We start from the raw sequence: 22,975 nt of genomic DNA on the forward strand, positions 1-22,975 counted from the left end.
GAAACAGCCCACGTACGTAGGCAGAGCAGGAGGCAAAGCATTTGTGTTGTTTCTTTTTAGACAGGGTCAGTCTCTCTATGCAGCCCTGCCTATCCTGGAACTACCTATATAGATCAGGCTGGCCTTGAACTCATAGAGATCCTTCATGCCTGTACTCTGAGTATACCACACCTGGCTGTTTTGGTTCTGAGACAGTCTCACTACCACATATAATAAGTTAGCCTTGAACTTGTGATCCTTCCAACTTCAGCCTCCCTGGTACTGGAATTAGCTGTGTATCATCACACCGCATAGAGCTTTGCTCTTGAGAATGTGGTTGAGCCTCAGCTTCAAACCCAGAACTCCAACACTTGCCACTGAGACTTCCCGTCCTGAGAGCAGCCCGCAAACACCTGTTGAGCATATACTCCTAGGGCCTGCACACAGTAAGTAGGTGCTCAAAAAATACTTGAATAAACTTAGAATAAGTGAGTGCCATGTCTGTATGTTGTAAGTCAAATGTTGCTTGTATCCAAAGAATTCAGCATGGTCATGTCTCACCAGGCCTGAGAACTTCCTAAGGACAGAAAAGTGTTTGGGCATTGGCGAGCCCTGTGCCCCACAGATCTAGGCACAAGATACATGTTTTGTAGAAATGAGCCGAGACACTGCCCAGGACTGGTCTCTGTGCCTGTCAGAGCTGAGGGGATCTGGAAGCTCTACTCAGTCCTAGGGAGAGAAGTCCAAGGCAGTTGGTAAGACTCAAGACAGGCCACGCTGGCATTCCCACACCAAAGGATGCCTAGGAGCCAACTACTGTTGGCAAACAGAGGGGCCCTGGCGGGCGCTACCATTAAGTCTTCATGAGGCACACATAACTTGTGACATTAGCCAAACCTAATCCCTCCCAATTCTTAACCCAGTCATCAAGTCCCAATTCTGAGTGTGGCAACCATGGGAGGGGGGCAACGGAGAACATGAGATCTAGGGAACTGTGGGATTTGATGAGAACAGCCCACGTCAGCTCATATGTTTGAATGCTTGGCCCCTAGTTGGTGGAACTGTCTGAGGAAAGCTTAGGGAGTGTGGCCTTGGAGGAGGTGAGCCATTGGGGGTGGGTCCTGAGGTTTTAAAAGCCCATGCCAGGCCCAGTCTCTCTCTGCCTCCAACTTGTGGATAAGATGTAAGCTCTCAGCTACTGCTCCAGCACAGTGCCTGCCTGCTGCCACGCTCCCCGCCATGATGGCCGTGGACGCACCCTATGAAACTGTAAGCAAGCCCCCAGTCAAATGGTTAAAAGTCGCCATGTGTGTCTTCACAGCAAATAGATTAGTGTGTAAGACAGGGACATAAGCAGCTTGTTCTGCGCACACTGGGGGCGTGACAATATCCCACTGTGGACTCGGATTGGTTTTCATCTCAGGGAGTTGAGAAGCTAGGGAAGTGGAGGTGACTTCAATCCTAGAGCACACGCAGGAGGGACAACTGTGGAGATCTGCTTGGCTGGAGGAGAGGGTCTCTAAAGAGGGTACAAGAATAAAGAAACGGGCAGAGTGGAAGGAGTACTTGTACCCTCAGTCACCACCCGATAGATACACTTCCCTACTATGGGAAGGCACCACCTGGCTGGGCACCATGGTTTCCACCAGGCAGAGGCTCCCACAGGCACTGCCCTAGGTGCTGGCAGGCAAAAAGGGAAGATTCTGGGGCTGCACAAGAACCAACTCACTGAGAGTGGACACAGAGGTCTCCAGGCTAACAGGGGCACCGCACAGCTCTCAGCGAGAGCTCAAGGTTTCTAGTAAGAAGAAAGCTGCTCTCTCTCTGCAAGCTCCTCATGCTTCCCGTGACCCCGGGGACCAGGGCTGGCGCGGGGAGGGGGGGGATTGACTGGACACGACAGCAAGTGTGAAAATTAAATCGAGATATTTAATAGACAGTGCAAACCATAATTTCATCTGAATATAAATGTATGCACATGTTTCCAATGAGTTATCTATCAATTATCACAAACAGCAATGAAGACCTTAGAGCTATGTTAGAAAACTGAATAGCTGGAATTTAATTCTGACAATCTTATTTGCTCAAGAGAGAATACATCCATTTCAGATCCGAGTCACAACTCCAAATGACCAGGGGATAGGAGTGACAAGGGCCAGGGTGGTAAACATGGGGGCCAGTACATGGGTGATACACAGAAACACAGCTCTTGGGGAAACCAAAACCAGATGTGCTATTACAGCTAAGGACAAGGAAAAGCCCATCTATGGCTTTAAAAACGACTTTTCTGCCAGTACCGTACACGTCTTACAGAGATGTGCGACAAGTCAGCTGACTTAAAGGACACGGGCTACATTTCCGGATCATTTCAACTGCAAGTGGCCGACCCTTTCCATGGAGGATTCAGCAGTGGAGTGTGGAGTTAGCGTAGTCCAGAAGCTCAATGTTGGATTTGCAAATACAGTTTATTTTACAGAAATTCAACAGCAGGCACCTCCCTCCCGCCCGCCCCTCCCCCCGCCCGCCCCTGGGCACAGACCATGCTATGCGAGAGTGAGCAGTGATGCGGCCTACTGCTTTGGGTGAGATCGAGCGATGGAGGTTGCCTGCACCGCGTCCTGCCTGCCCTTCGCACAGGCCACCAGAGTCTGTCTGGGCCCAGCCTATGCTGGACCAGTTACATGGATCCGGCCCAGTTCTCCAATTCCTTCATGTCGTCGTCTTCCTCCTCCTTCTTCTTGACTGTGTGGAGACAGAAAAGGTGGTTTCTGAAGGCTGACTGGGAGCTGGGGCTGTGCTCCACTGTGTAGGCACACAGCTCTGTCCTGCAGCTGGCTGAGGCCTACAGCATACTCCTCCTTCGTGCCCACAAGCTGCATCCAAATTCAGGAAACCAGGCACACCTTCTGCCCTAACTCCCCTCAGCCCTCGGCAGGGATAGCCACACCAGGAGGGGCTGTTTACATGAGGCTCCCCAGGGTTAGGGAGAGGGGCAAGATCATCCCTCCAAAGAGATTGCACTCCTGGTCAAATCGACTCCATTTGGAGTTGCTGGAGCCATGCTTTGCTAGGCTGCCTGATAGCCGCTGAGCTGACTAGCAGAGGAGCAGAGGGAGACAGTCACACCCTGTTCACACCCTGCTGGCAGGCCCTTGTCTCCACTCCAGGCAGGCAGTTTTGCCTTTCTAGGAGCTCTGTGTGGAGTACTCAGGAGAGTAAGAGGGAGAAAATGAAGGCAAGGAAATGATAGTTTACAAAGCAGGTCTCTAAACTAGCCAGAGCCGGTTCCTTCCTGAGAGTACATAGCACAGGGTCCTAGACGGAGCCAGACTTAAGTTCTCACGCCCCTCCCTGCACAGTGCCTAGAACTTTCCCTTATTTGGTGATAAGAAAAATCCCTCTAGAACAGAACAGAGGCTCTTAATTCCCACTCCCAACCCCACAAGGGACATGTAGCAATGTCTGGAGACATTGTAGTCATACAACTGTGTGCAGAGGAGAAGTCAGCGGTGCTAGCCTGGAACTCTCTGGCTACATAGCAGTGCTGAGGTTAGGAAATCCTGTTCCGCAAATGACACTGGCATCGTGGTCAGCACAACACATCCTCTCTGGCTTAGAACCCAAGCTGAAGTCAACTGACCATGAGATCATCCCCTTATGGTGCCGAGTGTGTCCCGACTGTGGGCATACTCACCGGGTTTGGATGGTAGGGCCACAGAGGGGACATTTGGTAGCGGGACTGTTTCGGGACCACTGATCTCCAGCAAATTCTTGTCTAGCTCCTCCTGTTCAAGTTTCTCCAACTCCTTCAAGAGTTCGTCCTGCAAAAGGAAGCATGGTGAGACCCTCTCTGCAGACATTCCTCCCCTTGATGCCCAGCGAACCTTCTGAAGAGGCCACTGGTGCAGGTATGCATCCGGAGTTTAGCCTCTCTCTCTCTCTCTCTTCTTTTTTTGCTTTTGTTTTTCGAGACAGGGTTTCTCTGTGGCTTTGGAGCCTGTACTGGAACTAGCTCTTGTAGACCAGGCTGGTCTCGAACTCACAGAGATCCGCCTACCTCTGCCTCCCAAGTGCTGGAATTGAAGGCGTGCGCCACCACTGTCCAGCTGCCTGTGGGCTTCTTGGGAGGAGGGACTGTATCCTTTCTTTCCTTTGCAGGGGGAAATAGGGAACCTGAACCCAAGACCATGCACATGCTAGGCAAGTGCTCTCCCACCGAGCTACATAACCAGACTTTTATCTTTTGAAATTTTGAGCCCCAAACTCCTGAGTTACTAGGTTACAAGTCTGCACCACCAACCCAGCACCATTCCTTTTTTGTTTTCTTTTGTTTTTGAGATTTACTTTAAGTGTATGGGTGTTTTCCCTGCATTTCTGTCTGTGTACCATGTGCACGCAGTGCCCCCAACAGAGAACATCAGGTCTCCTAGAACTGGAGTTATAGACAGTTGCTACCTACCAAGTGAGTGCACACAGCCTCTTCTGGCCTCCAGGGGAACAAGGCATGCAAGGGGTGCACAGATATACATGTAGGCAAAATACCCTTAAGCATAAAATCAAAATTATGTTTTCTTTTTCTTCTTTTTTGAGACAGGGTCTCACTGCCACTCTGGATGTCCTGGAACTCTCTACATAGACAGGTTAGCTTCTGCCTTTTAAGTTTTGGGATTAAAGGCATGTGCCACTATGCCAAGCATAAAAAAAAAAAAAAAAACCCAGGCGGTGGGAGCACATACCTTTAATCCCATCACTTGGGAGGCAGAGGCAGGCAGATCTCTATGAGTTCAAGGCCAACCTGGTCTAGAGAGTGAGTTCCAGGACAGCCAGGACTGTTACACTGAGAAATTCTGTCTCAAAAAAAAAAAAAACAACCACCCAAACAAACAAACAAAAAAACCCAGACTCCAGACTCTAAGGAGGTGCACACACCTGGCATTGACATACTATGTTGACATCTGAGCCTGAAGTTTGTCACCTGAGAGACTCATGTGATCTTCAAAAAACCACTTACCTCGTCAAACTCCTCCCCAAAGCCTACAGGTTTGGAAATAGCTGTGGAAATCTCCTCTGCAAGTTCCTGCTGGTCAGCAATGTCCTGCATCAACTCGTCCACCTCATCAATGTCCCTGAAATGAAACGACGGATTATCACATTAGCATAGACTGGTCTGAGCTTGCAACAGAAGCCCTGCTGCACAGCATCTGCTTCTCAGCACCCAGTGACCCTCCTCATGGCCTTCCTCCTCTTCCTCCATCCCAGCAAAGCTGAGAATCATAAGCTGGCGAGAACTCAGCCAGTTATGTGCGTGTTGTGCAAGGCTGGGGACTAGAGTTCTTGCCCCAGAACCCACATAAAGGTGGAAGGAAAGAACTGACTCCCCAAAAGTTATCTCTGACAATCACATCCACACAGGCGTGGGCACACACTCAGAATAAATGTGAAACTGGAAATCACAGAATCAAGCAGATGGAGTCCTCGACACCCCTTAGTCCAGCACGGAAGGAAAACAGGCTTAGCACCGGGTGAAGTATAGAACCCCCCACCCCAACCCCAGATATGTAAACAGATCTGAGAGCACAGGACTTTAACTCTTCTTCAAGCCCCAGAGCAAATCAAAGCAGGAGGAGGTAAAAATCACAGAGCACAAAACATAGTTTGGCTCTTCCCTACTCAAACATTTCTGAGGGCCCAAAGGAAAGCAAATGTGTGTGCTTTATACACTGCATGTCACATGGTTGTTCAGGATGGTCTGTGCACTACAGAACACACACTACCTACTATCTACCCACTGTGCTAACTGTCCAGGAGCACAGATGTAAAGGGAGACGGCCTTTGCCTCAACAGCACACCTCATGTATGTGAGGGCAATGCCCTACACCTCTTGTCTCTAGAGCAAACAGCAACAAACTTCTCCAGGCCACTAATAAACATTTTAATGTAGTTTATAGATTATTAAACACTCAACAGAACAGCTCCAGACAGTATGCAAATGAAGACCATGGCTGCTATATACAACGCAGGCCACAGGCAGCAAGCATTCTGCCAACCCAAGCTAGAACATGGAAAGGAATGACTGCTGATGGCAGCGCAGAGGGCAGCCATAGCCTGAGGGCAGGGAGAGGCAGAAAGGTCCCTCAAAGCCCTGGGAGGATGCAAATATGCTAGGGCCCAATCCCATGCCCACTCTGCACAGGCAACAGCCATCTCCTGGACAGTCTGATAAACGGTGGCAGCTGAGAAGACCTCCAAGGATTGTCCCAATTTGGAACTAAGCCTGTCACAACAACCTAGAACCAGGCAAAACAACAGCAATAAAACAGTTTCTCTTTCCATCCCTGAGCGCTTGTGGAAACAAAGACATCAAGACACAATTCACTCAGAATCCAAAGAGGGAGCCAACCACAATAAAGTCACAGCCTGAGTAGCACCCTCCCTCCAGATGTCCCTGCCCAGCAGTGGCACGCACATGTTGTTGTGGGCAGTCTTCATGGCCTTGGCAGCAAAGCTCATGTTCTTGAGCACCTCTGTGTTGGTGTTGGCATTCTCCAGGGCCTCCCGCTGGAACTCGATGGTGGACAGGGTGCCATCGATCTGTGTCAGCTGCTTCTCATACCTCTTCTTGCGCTTCAGAGCCTGCAGGGCCGCTGGAGGGAAGAAAGAAGCCTTGAGCGTGTCTGGCATGGCACGATGAGAGGACACTGAGCCCTTCTCCCAAATGCACTGCATGCACCCCAGCTGCTGCCTCCTCTGTAAGAGGGCTAACAGCATCCTCTCCCGGGAGCACATTCAGTTTTCTAAGAAAACACTAAAGTTTGCACACCTCACGATGCAGACAGGGAAGAAGCACGCGAACACAGTCTGGCAACCACATCTGCTGCGAAAATCAAAGTATGGACAGGCTCTCAGAGCAAGGATGCATTCTGGGGTCACACACAGACACAGGCTCGCAGACACAGGTGAGTGGCTCAGCTTCCCTGCTAGGTTCACTGCGAGGAGCAAATGGGCTAACAAACAGAGCAGCCTAGCACATTAGCAAAGCAGATAGCACACCGAAAAAAAACCCTGCTGGCTCTAATATTATAAAGCACCATTACGATACCATTTCACACCAACTAAATGACAAAAATAATAAATGACTGTAACAAGTACTAGACCAGTTTGGTTAAAACGCGATGTCACAAAAAGCCAACAGCTCTCAAACTGTTATGCTCTGAAACACAGTGGGAATGGAGCACAGCACAAAGATGCTTCTGGCTCTCTGAGCCAGGGATTTCTGTCTGGAAATTAACTGAATAAAACCAGAAAGAAAGCCCCATGCCTAGTGATGACTAGTGCAGCATTCTCTGTAACAGAAAACACATAAACACAACTGAAGACGGGGCTCCTGGCATGAACAAATTTGGAGCTTAACCATGTGGTCAAAATCAATGGCATTTGCTCTGTTAGCTTTCAGCCTGTGTGGAGAGAGATCATTTTGTCTGAAGGCCAATCAAGGCCAGCATTTCAAGAAGATGAATCTGTGGCAAAGCTAGGACCAAACTACATCTCCCTGCTCAAATGCAGGCTCCTTCCCCTTACAGTCTCAGAAAGGTAGAAGAGCAGCTGGGCTGGACTGGACTGGGCTGGTCAGGGAAGTGCACGCACGCTCCCTCATCCAGGAGGTGTGCATCAGTGCCATCCACGCAAGCCGCAGGTCACAATCACCACCTGGCTAAAACTAAAGTTATTATCCCCTACTGACATATTAGAACCACATTATCATTTTCTCTAATGAATTGTTCTGGTTAGCAGTAACCCCTTGTATGCCAAATCCTGAATTCCCTGATATCAACCTCTACTTCTGAAATCCCCCAAATCCCAGGCATGGTGGCCCACTACTTTAACCCCTTGCACTTGGGAGGCAGAGGCAGGCGGATCTCTACAAGTTCAAGGCCAGCCTGTTCCACAGAGAGTTCCAAACCAACTAGAGCGACACTATGAGGTCCTGTCTCAAAACCAATCAACCAAATAAATTCTAAATAATATATAAATATACTGGGTGATGATAGTGCATGCCTTTCAGAGGCAGACAGATCTCCAAGTTCAAGGCCAGCCAGGGCTATACAGAGTGACCCTGTCTCAAAAAACAAGAGAAAAGCCGGGCCGTGGTGGCGCACGCCTTTAATCCCAGCACTCGGGAGGCAGAGGCAGGCGGATCTCTGTGAGTTCGAGACCAGCCTGGAATACAGAGCTAGTTCCAGGTCAGGCTCCAAAACCACAGAGAAACCCTGTCTCGAAAAACCAAAAAAAAAAAAAAAAAAAAAAAAAAAAAGAGAGAGAAAAAAATGAATTACATATTTTGTTTTACATATATATACACACACATACATACACACAATATATATGTTAAAGTATATGTGTGTGTGTGTGTGTATGTACATAAACAAAAATAAAAGCCTCCAAGAACAAATGCCTTGGAAGTAAATGCCACTACACCAGGGAAGCAAGGACTCACGCTCCAGTAGACGAAAAGCCAGCTACTATCCATCGTGCAGACCAACACCTAACACATCGGACAGGTCTGCAGCCAGTTAACACATGCCAAGTTCATTCTCTGACTCCATGTGTCTTCATACACAAATGTTCCTGTCCTAGCAACTTAGGGCAGATATGTAAGGTATAGACGCATTTCTTATTTAATTACACTGTTCATTTACAATGAGCTTATCCGTGTAACTGAAGGAGCATATATTCTATGTAGGAGTCTTCAGATAAGGCACAGCTCTCCTTGCCTTTTTCTTGGTTCATACAATAGCATCTTTTGCAAGCCCCTCACTGTAAGGTAAGCATGCAGAAGCTAGGAGAAGGTCCCCAGAATATACCCTGTCTCCACAGTCACCCTCCTGCTGCTGGCTTATAAAGTTCATCCCAGAAAGCAGTGGATTTCCCAGGCTTGTGCCTGACAGGGACTACGAATTTTTTTTCCCCCTCCTACTTCATATCATATTTTTCTTTCTTTTTTTTATATTTATTTATTTATTTATTATGTATACAGTATTCTTTCTGCATGTATGCCTGAAGGCCAGAAGAGGGCACCAGATCTCATTTCAGATGGTTGTGAGCCACCATGTGGTTGCTGGGAATTGAACTCAGGACCTTTGGAAGAGCAGGCAATGCTCTTAACCACTGAGCCATCTCTCCAGCCCCATATTTTTCTTTTTTAATTTATTTTTATTTTATGTACATTGGTGTTTTGCCATTGGTGTCAGATTCCCTGGAACTGGAGTTATAGGCAGTTGTGAGCTGCCATGTGGGTGCTGGGAATTGAACCCAGGTCCTCTGAAAGAGCAGTCAGTGTTCCTAACCAATGACCAATCTCTTCAGTCCTGTAACCTGTATTATTCAACTACCTGACATATCCAAAAAGAAAGGGTACAGCTGGGGTGTGGGGAGAGGATGGCACACACCTTTAATCCCAGCATTTGGGGGGCAGAGGCAGGCAGACCTCTGTGTGTTTGAAGCCAGCCTGGTCTATAGAACAAGTTCCAGGACAGGCTTGAAAACTACACAGAGAAACCTTGTCTCAAAACAAAAAACAAACAAACAACAACAACAACAAAAATCAAAACACAACAAACAAAAAGAAGCAGTACACTCTGAGAAACCCCTAAAATCTGCTTCACAAGAACAGTAACCCTGAAAGTGCTGTTTGGTCAGCACCTGGCCTCCAGGAAGGTACGTGTACACAACTATCACAGCCCTTCACTTCCTGTACCTTACAAACGCGGGGCCCTGTGCTGGAGGATAACTTAGGGGAAGCAGGTGCTCCCACGGGCCAAGTGATACACTCCTTTCTGAACACTTCCAAGTAAAACTCCCTTTCTTCCCACCTGGATGTCCACTGGGGGTGGGGAGTTTGAGGCAAGGCCTTTCTTACACTATAGCTCAGGCTGGCTTGGAAATCACTGTATAAGCCAGGCTGGCCCTGAACTCTGAGCAATCACCCTGCCTCAGCCTCCCAGGTGCTAGGATTATAGGTATGAGCCACCATACCCAGCTCTAACCACACATCCCACCAGACTTGTTTTCCTAAGTGGCCAAAGTCCACAGAGCCCAAACCCAGTATTTACATAAATAAATGCAAACTGGCCTGTAAGGACTTGCCAACCGTCCCAAATTCAGGATGGTTATATTAAAGAAACAGCTTCGAGGCTAAGAACAGCTAGCTGTTCTTCAAAGAGGAAGAATCCAAAGAAACCCAGCTTCAGTCACAGAACTCTGTGTCATTTGTAAACACACTGGCTTGCACAGCAGAAATTTAACCCTGCTAACTGAAGTTTAAGAGGTTGTTTTTAGATGAGAAAAAGTCTGTGAAATCTCCATATTTAATTACGCCTTTGCCAGTTCCAAGAGAGTAATTACAGCAGCAATTACAGAATCTAATAACCAGCTTTATTGGCTCTGAAAGCTGAAGCAAAAGCAACTGCAACCATGTTGAAATAAACATTGGTCTCCAGACATTTGCTTCATTAGACCTCCTAACAGCTATTTAAAAGGCAGCATGCAGGAGACACCCCAAGAAGCAGAGCAGCTAGTAGGGAAGACGTTCACCCAGGACTGGAAACCCCTTCTGCATGGCCTCTGCAGTGACAGCAGTGTCAGTGAATTTGTCAGTTCAGGACAACGAGGGAGGGCTTCCTTTTCAGGACAAGGTCAACTAGATTCTCCTGGAAGAAGGGAGGTCTAAGTGCTGTGTGTGCCCCACATTCTGTACAGGTGGAAACAGCCCAAAGCATCTCAGCGGATTTGAAGAAAGCATGACTGCACACTCCCTGAGCACAGGGAGCCTCCGCATGGAAGAGGAGGTCTCAGGAAGCAGATCTCCCATAAGTGGATGACAGCGCCTGCAGTCCTTCCAAAAGCTACGCCACACCACTGAAAGCACCATCACAAGTGAGGACAGTCAGCATAAACCACACAGCAAGCACCAGCACACTCCAGAGGATATTTTCCCCCAAAAGACAACATATGCCTCCAACATTCATGAGTATGAAGAACCCTCGTGCTTGGGCAGGCACGACAGGAGCGCAGTAGGTGCTAACAGCCAGAAGAGGGTGCTGGATCCCTGGGAGCCAGGGTGAAGGTGGTCTGAGCCACCCATTCTAAGTTCTGGAACTGAGCTCTAGGTGCTCTGCAAGAGCAACACTCTCAGCTGTGGAACCATCGCTCCAGCCCCTGTCATTTCTTTCCTAAACTCTGCCTTTGCAAATCTTGTTTGAGATTTGTGCTGATCCATGGAAGAACTGAAAAATGACACAATTTGCTCTCCTAAATCCTCAGAAGAAAAAGAGGTGGCTCACATTTGTAATTCCAGGGCAACAGAATGAGACCCTGTCCTAAGAAAACAAAACAGAAGGGAAAAAAGGAGAGGGGGGGAGGGGGAGAGAGAGAGCGAGCGCACCACATCAAGGGTATTTTCTCTGAGTAGGTGCTGTGATCCTGCCTACAGAACCAGAAGGCTGGGGCAGGGTGGAGTTTCATTTTCCTGCCCTGTCTGAAGACAGCAGGACCAGCTTGGGCTTTAGAGTAAACACAAAATTCCTCAGAAACCAGGACCAATGAGTGAGACGGATCAGCAGGCAGGGGCACTTGCCAGCAAGCATGATGTTCTTCTAAGTTAAATCCCCAGGATCCACAGGGCAAAAGGATGATATCGTTTCTTACACACACACACACACACACACACACACACACACACACACACACAATCTAAAATAAATGTGATAACATTTTTTTTAAGTTCTCAGACACAAAAACGTACCTTTAAAGTCCAGACAGGTTGCTTTGTTTTAGGATCACCTGTAGACCAGCCAGCCTCATTCTGCAACAGCCTTGGAATGATACCCCAACATCACTGTGTTTTTTCCCACACAGCTGGGGAATTCAGGCCAGAAGCACAGACACATTTTTCCAAGCAGCCTCATTCTCGTGATGTATCTCCCTGCTCCCTAATTTGCTCTCTGTGGCCTGAAGCCAATGCACTCCATTTAGCAATGGTAAAATGAGTACTTGTGTATGACCAGGAAATGGGAGTCCGAAACCCTGCTGACTTCATCAGCAGACACACAGGGAGTACACAGGCCGTGCAGTACTCTCTGAAGAGGAAGATTCTAGAGAAAAAGAAGCCTCTTATCTTGTAACACAAAGAAGAAAGAAATATGCCCACAATAACAACCTCGCAGAATGCTGAGCCACCCAGAGGCACAGCGACAGCACATAGCGTGTTCTAGACACAACTGGGAGAGACACCTGCATGGTCCAGCAAACTTGGATCTGCTGGGCTACACGCTGTTAACAGCGGTTTAGGAAGTCTAGGGGCTAGCTACTAAGTCGAGCTCTACCGTTATCGCCCTGAGCCGATTTCCTAGTCTCACTAATCCACTGTGACAACAGCAATCTCAAGAGGTTCTTGTGCTGGTCAGAATGAGGCATGCATGTGATGGGCCAAGCAGAGTCTGACACAATAAATGCTCAGGAAATGTCTGTCACTGGAATGTGGCACTGCAAAACTTCCCAAGTCTATTTTCATAGGAAAATATAATCACCAGTGGCAAGATTAAAACACAAAACAAAATAGTGTACATGTATACACACGGATATATACAAGTCAACATCTGCAAAACACAGTGCAGGGCCAGGCAGTGGTGGTAAACGCCTTTGATCCTAGCACTTGGGAAGCAGAGGCAGGTGATCTCTGAGTTTGAGGCCAGCCTAGTCCTTTAGAGTGAGTTCCAGGACAGTCAGGACTAAATAGAGAATCCCTATCTAGCAAAAAAGAAAACAAAACAAAACAGCTTGGGAAAAACAAGCATTTTCTGATCCCGGGAACCACTTAAAAAGCCGGGTCGGTTATCTGTAATCCAGTACTAGGAAGTGAAGATAAGTGGGTGGGTCTCTGGGGCTAAGGCTAGCCAGAGGCATGAATCCAGTCTCAAGAAGGAAAACAGATTCATAAAAACAAATGCTAGTATAACAACACACTTGCAATCCCAGCTTTTGAAAGGTAGAGATAGGAGGACCAGAAGTTCAAGATCACCCTCAACTACACTGTAAGCTTAACACCAGCCTGGGTAATATGAGACCCTGTCTCAAAAAATAAAATTAAATTTAAAAACAAACAAAAGGTCTTGATAGGTAAACTTATATTTTATTTATATACTTTACCCCCAAGTCCACATCTGGGGCTTCCTCTGCAAATGCTGACTATCTGACAACACAGATCCCACTCCGCAGCCCGGCACCAACCTGCTGGAGCTAAGTAGCAGACATCATCCCTTTGACAGATCTACCTACCTATTTCTCTCTCATTGTCTTGAGAGGGAGCCTCACTACTGTGGCGCAGGCTGGCCTTGAGTTCTTGATCCTCCTCGCCTCGCAGCCTTATCCACACGGGGATTACACAGCTTTCGAGGAGGCAAGGTCACCACAGAGCCTACTACAGCCTGTCTGTTACGGACAGCGCTGGCATCCAGCTCACCTCTGGAGGAAGCCAAAAAGAATTATGGCAGGGGAGGCTACATCCAACTGAACAAGCTCAACACCTTGCTTGAAGTCACAGCATTAAAGACAACAGACAAGAACCTAGGTGTGGTGTTCTGAACGGGCAGCACTCTCTCCACTTTCTGAGAGACACTTGGGTCCTGACAGCACCTGCAATATACACCTTGTGGTTCTCTATATGAAATCTAGTTCCAACTAGATCATCATCAGATTATGTCACAAGTAAGACTCTCACATCTCACGGCCTCGGCCTCCCCAGGAAAAGCAAGGGAATAGGGAACAGGTATTTTCCCTTGAGTCTTCCTCCAACTTAAACAATATAGGAGCTCACAGAATTTTGAGATTTCCAATAACAGACTAAAAAACAAAGGTAAAACTCTCCTGATGGATGTGTATCTCCTGAAATGTAATTAACGCCCACACATGCCACTTCCCGAGTCTATCACATAATCACATTTATTCTGTGTATCTTATTAGCAGCCTCTCTCTTCTTGACTGGTTTCACAACCTGTGTCAGAAAGATCAGAGACTCTTGCTGGCCTCTGAACTCAACTATTCCAGCTGGGCAGAGGAAGTCAGCACCCAGAATTAATGCTGGCCACATATGTCACTCGGGAAGAAGTGAGGTCAGAACCCTCCTGCCATCTCCTTACACTTCCAATATTACCTCCCTCTAACCGCCGCTGCTCAAGGGTGCTAGAGCCCAGCTCCCCTGCCCCCCCCTGCCCCCATGCTGGTAACTGAACCTAATACCGATACAGAAATACAAGTTTAGCACCAGGCTATATCTCCAACCCCAGTCATTTCTTCTTAAGTTTAAGAGGTCCTCAAGTAGCCAATGACTGATTACCCTGAACTCCAAGTCCAGCCATACATACACCCACTGTGGGGATTTTTGTTTTGTTTTTGTTTTGTTTTTTTTGAGACTGGGTTTCTATGTGTAGCCCTGGCTGTCCTGGAACTAGCTTTGTAAACCAGGCTAGTCTCAAACTCACTTTGACAACTGAGTAATATCCCACAGCCCCAGCCAGGACACTAAGACAATTAGAACTATTACAAACTGGGAGTACCTGTAATCCTAGCACTTGGAAGGCTGAAACAGGAAAATTGTTTCAAGTTTAAGCAGATTGGGCTAGATCACAAGAACCAGGCCTGCAACCATGGTTACACAGCAAGACCCTGTCTCAACAACCAAAAAAAAAAAAACAAAACAAAAAAAACAACCAACCAAACAACAACAACAAAAAACAGGTTTAACTATGCTCTATTTCCAAAATATTATGGTGACAGGAGGTATTTTTAACCAAACTGAGCTATTAGAGATTTAAATTAGAGAGGACTCACTGAGGATTCATACTGCAGGGGAGAGACTGGCAAACATGAACACACAACAGCACAAATAAACCAAAAGAAACAAACCTGGTATTAGGTAAAAAACTTTTCAAAAATTAATCAACTAAGTACAATGAACCCCTAAGACAGATAGACACAGACACACACCTCTATCTCAGAATACAACCAAAGTGCTCAGAAGAGAGATAAAAAGAAAACCCTCAAAGCGGCTAGAAGGTTAACCAGAGATTCCTCACAGAGAACAATACTAACAAGCTGCCCACTCTATAACCTCAGCACTGGAGGCTGAGGCCAGCCTCAGCTACAGAGCGAGACCCTGACTCGGTAACCACACAGGGGCTGCTAAGCTGGTAAATGTGCTTGTCCAGTAAACACGAAACCCTGGGTGCTGTGGGACAATGGTCTTTTATCCTGTCACTTGTATTTTAATAAAACGCTGATTGGCCAGCAGCCAGGCAGGAAGTATAGGTGGGGCAACCAGAACAGGAGAATTCTGGGAAGAGGAAAGGCTGAGTCTACAATCATCAAGACACATTGGAAGCAAGATAAGACTGCCTCATTGATAAAAGGTACCAAGCCACGTGGGTAACACAGATAAGAATTATAAGTTATAGAAGTTAATAAGAAGCCTGATCTAATAGGGCAAACAGTTTATAACTAATGTAGATCTCTGTGTGTTTCTTTGGGACTGATCAGCAGTGGGACAGGGCAGGACAGAAACCTTGGCCAATGCCTGGGTCCAACCATTAGACATAAACTATGTACAGTGGCACACGCCTGTGATCCCAGCATTCAGGATGTGGAGGCAAAAGGACCAGACGTTCAAGGTCAGGGCTGAGAGATAGCTCAGTGGGATACGGGAACTTGCCACCAAGCCTGGTAACCTGAGTTTGATGGAGTACACAGAGAGTCTTCTTCTACAAGTTGTTCTCTGATTTCCATGGAATATCTGCACACAAAAAAATGCAGATTGGGGAGGGGGGCGTTTGGTTTTTTTGTTTTGTTTTGTTGAGACAGGGTTTCTCTGTAGCTTTGGAACCTGTCCTGGAACTCACTCTATAGACCAGGCTGACCTCAAACTCACAGAGATCCGCCTGCCACTGCCTCCTGAGTGCTGGGATTAAAGGCGTGTGCTGCCTGGCTTGTAATAAATTTTTTTTAAAGAAAGAAATTCAAGATAATCCTCAACTATGTATAGGAGTTCAAGACCAGCTTGGGCTACAAGACGCCCTGTCCTGAGAAGATGCCAGTGGGACAACGATTTCAGTTATTGTAGCGCTGGAGCTCTACCACTGGGCTCTACCCACAGTTCATCGGGAACCTACAATGACGAGAACAACGCCTGGAAAACGTCCTCTCCTCTCCACATGTGCACTGTACCACATGGGCACCAGCACTCACAAGCATACAGTACACACATGTACATTTGCACGAACACACACTCATAATAATTTTAATAAAAAAAAAAACGGAAGTACCAGAACCAGCTGTGCATTGTGGGGCATGATTGTAACCCAGGCCTTAGGAAGCTAAGGTAGGAGGGTTTCTATCTCAGGCCAAACTCTTAAAATAAAAAAATAAAAAAAGAAAGGAAAAAGTCCCACAGCAAAATTTCTCAAAAACAAGAGTAAAATAAAGAGTTCATCAAAAACAAAAAAACAAAAAAATTTCCTCGTTACACAAACCCTCTGAGTCAGCACATGAAAAGAGAAAGGTATACAATGAAAAGCATCACAAAGGACAAATGCATAGGTAATCATGCCTTTAGTTATTTAAATATTGATGAATAATACAACAAGATAATAGAGTTTAAAGCCTACCACGTAATCCCAGCACTCAGGAGGCAGAGAAAGGCAGATCTCTCTGAGTTCTTGGCCAGCTTGGTCTACATAATGAGTTCCATGACAGCCAGGGCTGTATGAGAGACCTATCTCAAAAAAGCAACACATACCCCCACAAAGGTACATGGGAGAGATATGGTAGTGTGTAGTGGTGTCTACTGCCGCTCAACACCCCGGGGCCCACACCGGGAAAAGAAGGAACTGAGCCACAAGTTGTCCTCTGACCCCACACACACAATAGATAAAGAGAATGCATTGGGGGGGGGGGGTGGTTTCGAGTAAGGGTTTCCCTGTAGCTTTGGTGCCTGTCCTGGAACTAGCTCTGTAGACCAGGCTGGCCTCAAACTCACAGAGATCCACCTGCCTCTGCCTCCCAAATACTGGGATTAAAGGTGTAAGCCACCACCGCTCAGCTAGAATGCAATTTTTTTTTTTTTTTGGTTTTTTCGAGACAGGGTTTCTCTGTAGCTTTGGAGCCTGTCCTGGAACTCCCTATGTAGACCAGGCTGGCCTCGAACTCACAGAGATCCACCTGCCTCTGCCTCCCAAGTGCTGGGATTAAAGGCGTGCGCCACCACCGCCCGGCTAGAATGCAACTTTTAAAAAAAATTAAATTGAAACTGGGTGGTGGTGGTGCACACCTTTAATCCCAGTACTGAGGAGGCAGAGGCAGACAGATCTCTGTGAGTCTGAGGCCAGCCTGGTCTACAGAGCAAGTCTGTCAAAGAGCTGCTGGGGAACTTTATCCAGGGTTAATGGGAAGCTACCGAAAGATTCAAAACAGGACAGCAATGGAAACAGATTACAGGGCAGAGGGACTCAATGGGGAGGGGCTGGAGAGAAGGGATGGCTTAAACCTGAGACACACACGGAGGATGACTCCATGGGCCTGTATCTGAACACACAGCAGGGAGGAAAGGGGAGGGAACCTGGGGGCTAGATGGGGAGCCAGGGGAGTAGATGACTAACATTTCTCAGACCAGTGACTCAGAGAAGACAAGACAGGTCTTGAAGGGAAAAGCATCAGATCTTTCTGTAGGACTGTGGGCTTCTAAATATCAAAACAACACCTAACATTTAAATTCATATTTTCTAAATCCATTTAATGAAGATGTGACCCAGGTAGTTGTGGTAATTTTTTGTTTAGTTTAGTTCTGTTTGAACATAGCCTTACTATGAAGGCCAGGCTGGGCTGGGATTTGTGATCATCCTGCCCTCTGACCAGTAGGACTACAACACATAAACAAATAAACAAAACTAAGAGCACAGGATCTAAAGGTAACCATTCCTAACAGTTACCATTTCTGGGTATGTGTATCACAATGCACAGGCTTGTCGGTATCTCAGAGCCCTCCTCTAGGTCTATACCTGGGAATCTCGGGGGAAACAAAGAGTGGGTAGACATGCAAGATACTTCCCAAGTTGTTACCATTTATACAACTTTCTCAACAGAAAAAAATACAAGCAAAAAAGTGACAGCCAATGTCTTCCAGAGGGAATGGCAGTGCGCTGAGGGCTGCAACCTCTGCTCTGTGCTGTGTGGCCGGTCCTGACCAGAGAAGAAAGCATGATGCTCTCCTCCCCTACCAGTCAGGCCCTGGGCTAGACGCCCTTAGCCTGGGTGACCAGCCTAGGCTGAGACAGAAAGAAACTGCCTGCGCTTGATTTCCATTCCCAGGCTGGGATGCAGTTTCTTTTCCAACTGGCTTTTCTTCTTCTGCTTCCAATTGAATCCATGCCAACAAAAGCCCCCTTCTGCCTGAGCAAGCATGAGTGCCCTGGCAACTGAGGTGACAACAGAGAGCTGGGGGCTGGGGATATTTATGTGGAAGTGAGGAAAGAGGAATGTCAGCAGAAAACGCTCCCAGTGTGTGCAACTGTCAGAAGTGGAGCACGAGACCAAAGCAGACCGGCCTTCCCGAGTCAGTCGGCCACAGGTAGAGGGCTGCAAAGCCGTATCATTCCCCTGTCCAAACGGGAGCAGGGAAACAGGGCAAAGAGCCTCAGAGTCCCGGAACCCTGATGCATGTCTCCCTTTGCTCTGCATGCAGCTTAACTAGAATGCATCCCAATTTCTCAGGATCCCTGGGACACAGCAAGAGATCGGAGACAAACATTCTTGCACAGGAAGTTCAAGCCCTGGGCAGGGTACTTAGCAGATCCTGATAGGTAGCAGATGAACAAGTGGGCCTTGGGAGCAGAAGCCAGGGTCTGCTGCCTCCCCTGCAAGCCCTGCTCGGGCTGGGAAAGAACACCTGAACAGGGCAATAGGCCAGATTGGGAAACAGAAGAGATGAGATGGACAACTGTTTTTCTAAGGACGGTCCCTTTATGCCCAAGCCTTGGCAAACAGACTGCTTCCCTATCACAAGGTGAGGCAGGCTTGTTATCCAGACTTGACACGCTCTGGTTTGTAGTGATTGGCTTCTTGTGAACACATGACCCCAGGAGCCAATCAAAATCCTCTTGAGTGAGTTTTCTAACTCCGATGGGAGAGAAAACGAGGTAGGAGAAATTTCTCTTCCAGGAAGAAAACTATAAACCATACTGGCCAGCTGCCATGACTACGCTTGGAGGAGGGGGCCAAGAGAATGGAGGTGACTGGCAGAACGAGTCCAGACCCACCCTGCCCTTTCCCACAGGCCTGTGAGCCAATAAAGCCCTTTGCTGCAGCATAACTAATGCCAGCACCTCTAACTAAAGCACAGCAGGCCTGCTGCTCTGCTCCCAATCCCAGTTCTCCGGAGATGAAGCAAGAGACTCTCCTGATCAAGGCCACCCTCAGGGAGTTCCAAGTCTGCCTGATGTACTCAGCCCCCGTCTCAAAAGAAAATCAAAACAATTGCATGCAGCAAGTTATGAAGCCTAATTCCAGCTCAGTTCCTCTGACTCCAGACCCCTTCACTATCTGGTCCGTTTTGAGAAACAGCTCATCTTAATGGCAGGAAGGAACCAAAAATAAGAACAGGTTTACTAAGAGTAAACACAGGGGCTGGAGAGATAATAGCACTGACTGCTCTTCCAGAGGATCCAGGTTCAATCCCCGGCACCCACAAGACAGCTCACAGCTGTCTGTAACTTCAGTTCTAGAGGATCTGACACCCTCACACAAATATACATGCAGGCAAAATGCCAGTGCACATAAAAAAAATTAAAAGGAGTAAACACAGAGTAGTTTAACAGTGTAAGTGTACTTAATATCACAAGGCTGTACATTTACTAATCATTAAAACGGTAATTTTTGTGTTATATACATTTTACCACAATTAAAACACAGAACAGGACACTGGTGATGCAGCTCAGGTGACAGAGTATTTGCCCAGCATTTGCAAAGCCCTGGGTTCCATTCCCAGCATTGCAAAACTCAGTCATGGTGGCACACGTTTATAATCCTAGTCTAGAGGCAAGAGGATAAGAAGTTCACGTTGTTAGCTATATTCCAAGGCTGAGGCTGGAAAGCACCTGGCCAGCATCTGCAAAGCCCTGAGGTCAACCTCCAGCACCGAACCCAACAACAGGCTGGTCATGAGCCTATCGCCCATCTTCCCTTCACAGCAGACAAGATACGCCATGCACATGAGAGTAACAAAACTGGAGGACAAACTCCAAACTGCACGGAATTATGAGAAATTGAAATACTGGATGAAAATAATCTCTGCTCCCTTCAGCAAGACACAGCAGTGCTTGGTCATAGACTGGAAGCATAATAAGAACGCAGAGCAGAAAGCGGTCAGGAAGGGTTCCTGACTGAGAACAATCTTAGCAGCAGGAGGAGGCAAAGATGGGCGGGTCACCAGGGGTTCTAGGTCAGCCTGAGCTAGGTAAGACAAGAAAAGAGTGTGAGGATATAGTTCAGATGACAGAATGCTCGTTTAACACACATGGTGTACTGGGTTCTAGCTTCTGAATCCCATACATTAGGTGTTGTAACGCACATCTGTAATCCCAGCAATATGGGTACAATCTCAGAAAGTACAGAGGTGGGACAATCACAAGTTCAAGGACATCCCCAATTATATAGTAAATTCAAGTCAGCCTGAGTTGTTAAACATTGTCTCAAAAGCAAGAGGGAGGAGATGAGATAGCTCAGTAAATGAAGACTAATGACCTGAGTTCCATCTACAGGACCTCCTCAAAAGAAGACAGAACTGACTCCTAAGCTGTCTTCTGACCTTTACATTGTACTACTATGGCATGTGCCTGTGTACATATGTATACACATACATAAAATAAATATAATTGTAAAAGATTAAAGGCCAGGCAGTGGTGGCACACGCCTTTAATCCCAGCACTTGGGAGGCAGAGGCAGGCGGATCTCTGTGAGCTCCAGAACAGCCAGGACTATTACAGAGAAACTCTGTCTCAAACAAAGAACAAAACAAAAACAAAAGATTTAAAGGACAGACTAGAGATATTAAAAGGAGAGCGAGGTATTGGGGTAATTGCAGAGGGTGAAGCACTTGACACAGCATGAAGACAGGAGATCTGCACTCCTGTAAAAAGGCAGGTGAGGGTGCCAGTACACTCGTGGTCCCAGAGGAAAGTGGAAAAGGAACTCCCACAGCAAACTGACCAGCCAGGATTAGCCAAATGGTGTTTCCAGCTTCAGCGAAGACGTGCTGCCTCAAAATATAAGCTGGGAAGTGATCCAGGAGACAGTCGGTGTCAACCACAGACTTCCACATGGCCACGATGAAAACATGAACTCCACATACACGCACGTGCACACCAAAAAAGAAAAAAAAAAAAAAAGAAAGCAGGCTGCCTGCAAAAGAAAAACACCCCATCTCCCAAGATCAAAGTAGCCAATCAGAAGTAAAAAACGAGTGCTATGGGCTGATGTGTCTCCCCACTCACAGGCTGAAGCCCTAACCTCTGATGTGCCAGTATTTGGAGATGGGGCCTTTAAGAGGTAATTAGGGAGGCTGGAGAATTGGCTAGCTGTCAAGACTTCCCCTCCCCATGCCACTCCAGCTCTCCCTCGCCCCGCCCCACCACCACACACACACCAGGTATGGGCAATGGCCAAGGAAAGGCCATGTGAGGACAGAGAGGCCATTGACAGCCAAGAAGAAGACCATTGCCCAGAACCCTCATCCTGGACTTCTAATCTCAGAACTGTGGGAAAGCTACTTTTCTGCTAAGCTACCTGGTATACAGTATTCTGCTAAGGCAGTCAGAACTAATACTAGAAGGTGAACCATGAAAATCCTCCAGCCACTCACAATTTTTAATCTGGCATGGTATATCCATGGCTCCCTGGGCCTGCCCCTCAGATAACTTACAGTTAGTACCTTCCTTGCCTGCCCTACCTCCTAAACCCTTGGCTATTCCTGGTTCCAAACTCTGGGAGTAGAGGGGTACTCCTACCATACCATCCACCCCCCTTCTCGCTACCACCCTCTTCCATCCATGACTCAACATCCGGTTCTGGCCACAAGTGTTCATTCTCTTATCTGTAAAATGGGGATAAACTCAGATAACCCCTGGTCGTTTTTATTTCTAAGAGACAGGGACTTGTTAGAATCTATCTGAGCAATATTCAGCCAGACTGAGTCATGGCCTGTCTTCTTCCCTATCTACCGTCTACACGAGTGCATGATAAGGCTGCAGCATTCAGACATCCCAGGGTACTGAGACATCCCAGGGTGTTGCCTCTCCACACCGACTCCACCTTAGGAACCTTCATAAAAGTGGGTCACTAGGAACCTAATTTGGACATGCTCTTCCACATACCTTCCAGCAGTTAAAACTTCCACTGTACTTCAAGATGGAACGGAAAACTTGCTCTTGGGTCTGTTTTCACTTAAGAAAAAGAAAGTCTCATGTTTTAAACTATCCAACGGAAGAAAGCAGAGGTATTCAAGCCAAAACCATCTCAGATGTGTAGTCGTTCACCCTGCAGACTCAGAGAAGTCAGCTTTTGGGAGTCTGGGGCCAAAGAGGAAGAGGGACTGCTTGCTTCTGTGACTGTCTACCTCCCAGGGAGGAAGGCACAGCTGAGGCAGAACCTGCACCTCTCCATAGAGCATGAGAGTACAAAGAACCAGCCGGGAAGATGAAGAAATGGCTCAGCACTGACTCCTCCTGTGAATCCAAAGCACTACATGCACTTGGCACACTGTGTGTGTGTGTGTGTGTGTGTGTGTGTGTGTGTCACACACTTTAGACAGCTTAAAGAGAGAAGGGAGTTTACACAATTATATATTGGTAAAGACTAATTAAGCTATACTCTTCAGACTCATCTGTTTTACATACATTTC

At 47.3% G+C, this 22,975-nt stretch overlaps 1 protein-coding gene across 1 annotated transcript in view; it reads right to left on the reverse strand.

Annotated features, from left to right (window-relative positions):
- Window positions 1-2,496: 2,496 nt before the first annotated feature.
- Window positions 2,497-22,975, reverse strand: part of Chmp4b (charged multivesicular body protein 4B) — a 39,793-nt gene continuing 19,314 nt past the window's right edge. Inside the window, exons 2-5 of the mRNA XM_041670989.1 lie at window positions 6,446-6,623; window positions 4,991-5,105; window positions 3,674-3,800; window positions 2,497-2,721 (exon numbers count right to left, since the gene is read on the reverse strand). Coding sequence (XP_041526923.1) covers window positions 2,657-2,721; window positions 3,674-3,800; window positions 4,991-5,105; window positions 6,446-6,623 — 485 coding nt within the window. The 3' untranslated portion in view covers window positions 2,497-2,656. The remainder of the gene's footprint in view (window positions 2,722-3,673; window positions 3,801-4,990; window positions 5,106-6,445; window positions 6,624-22,975) is intronic.

Source organism: Microtus oregoni, unplaced genomic scaffold, assembly GCF_018167655.1.
Source record: "Microtus oregoni isolate MIOR12 unplaced genomic scaffold, Mior012 000020F_ref0000438, whole genome shotgun sequence".
In the NCBI taxonomy this organism is placed as follows: domain Eukaryota; kingdom Metazoa; phylum Chordata; class Mammalia; order Rodentia; family Cricetidae; genus Microtus; species Microtus oregoni.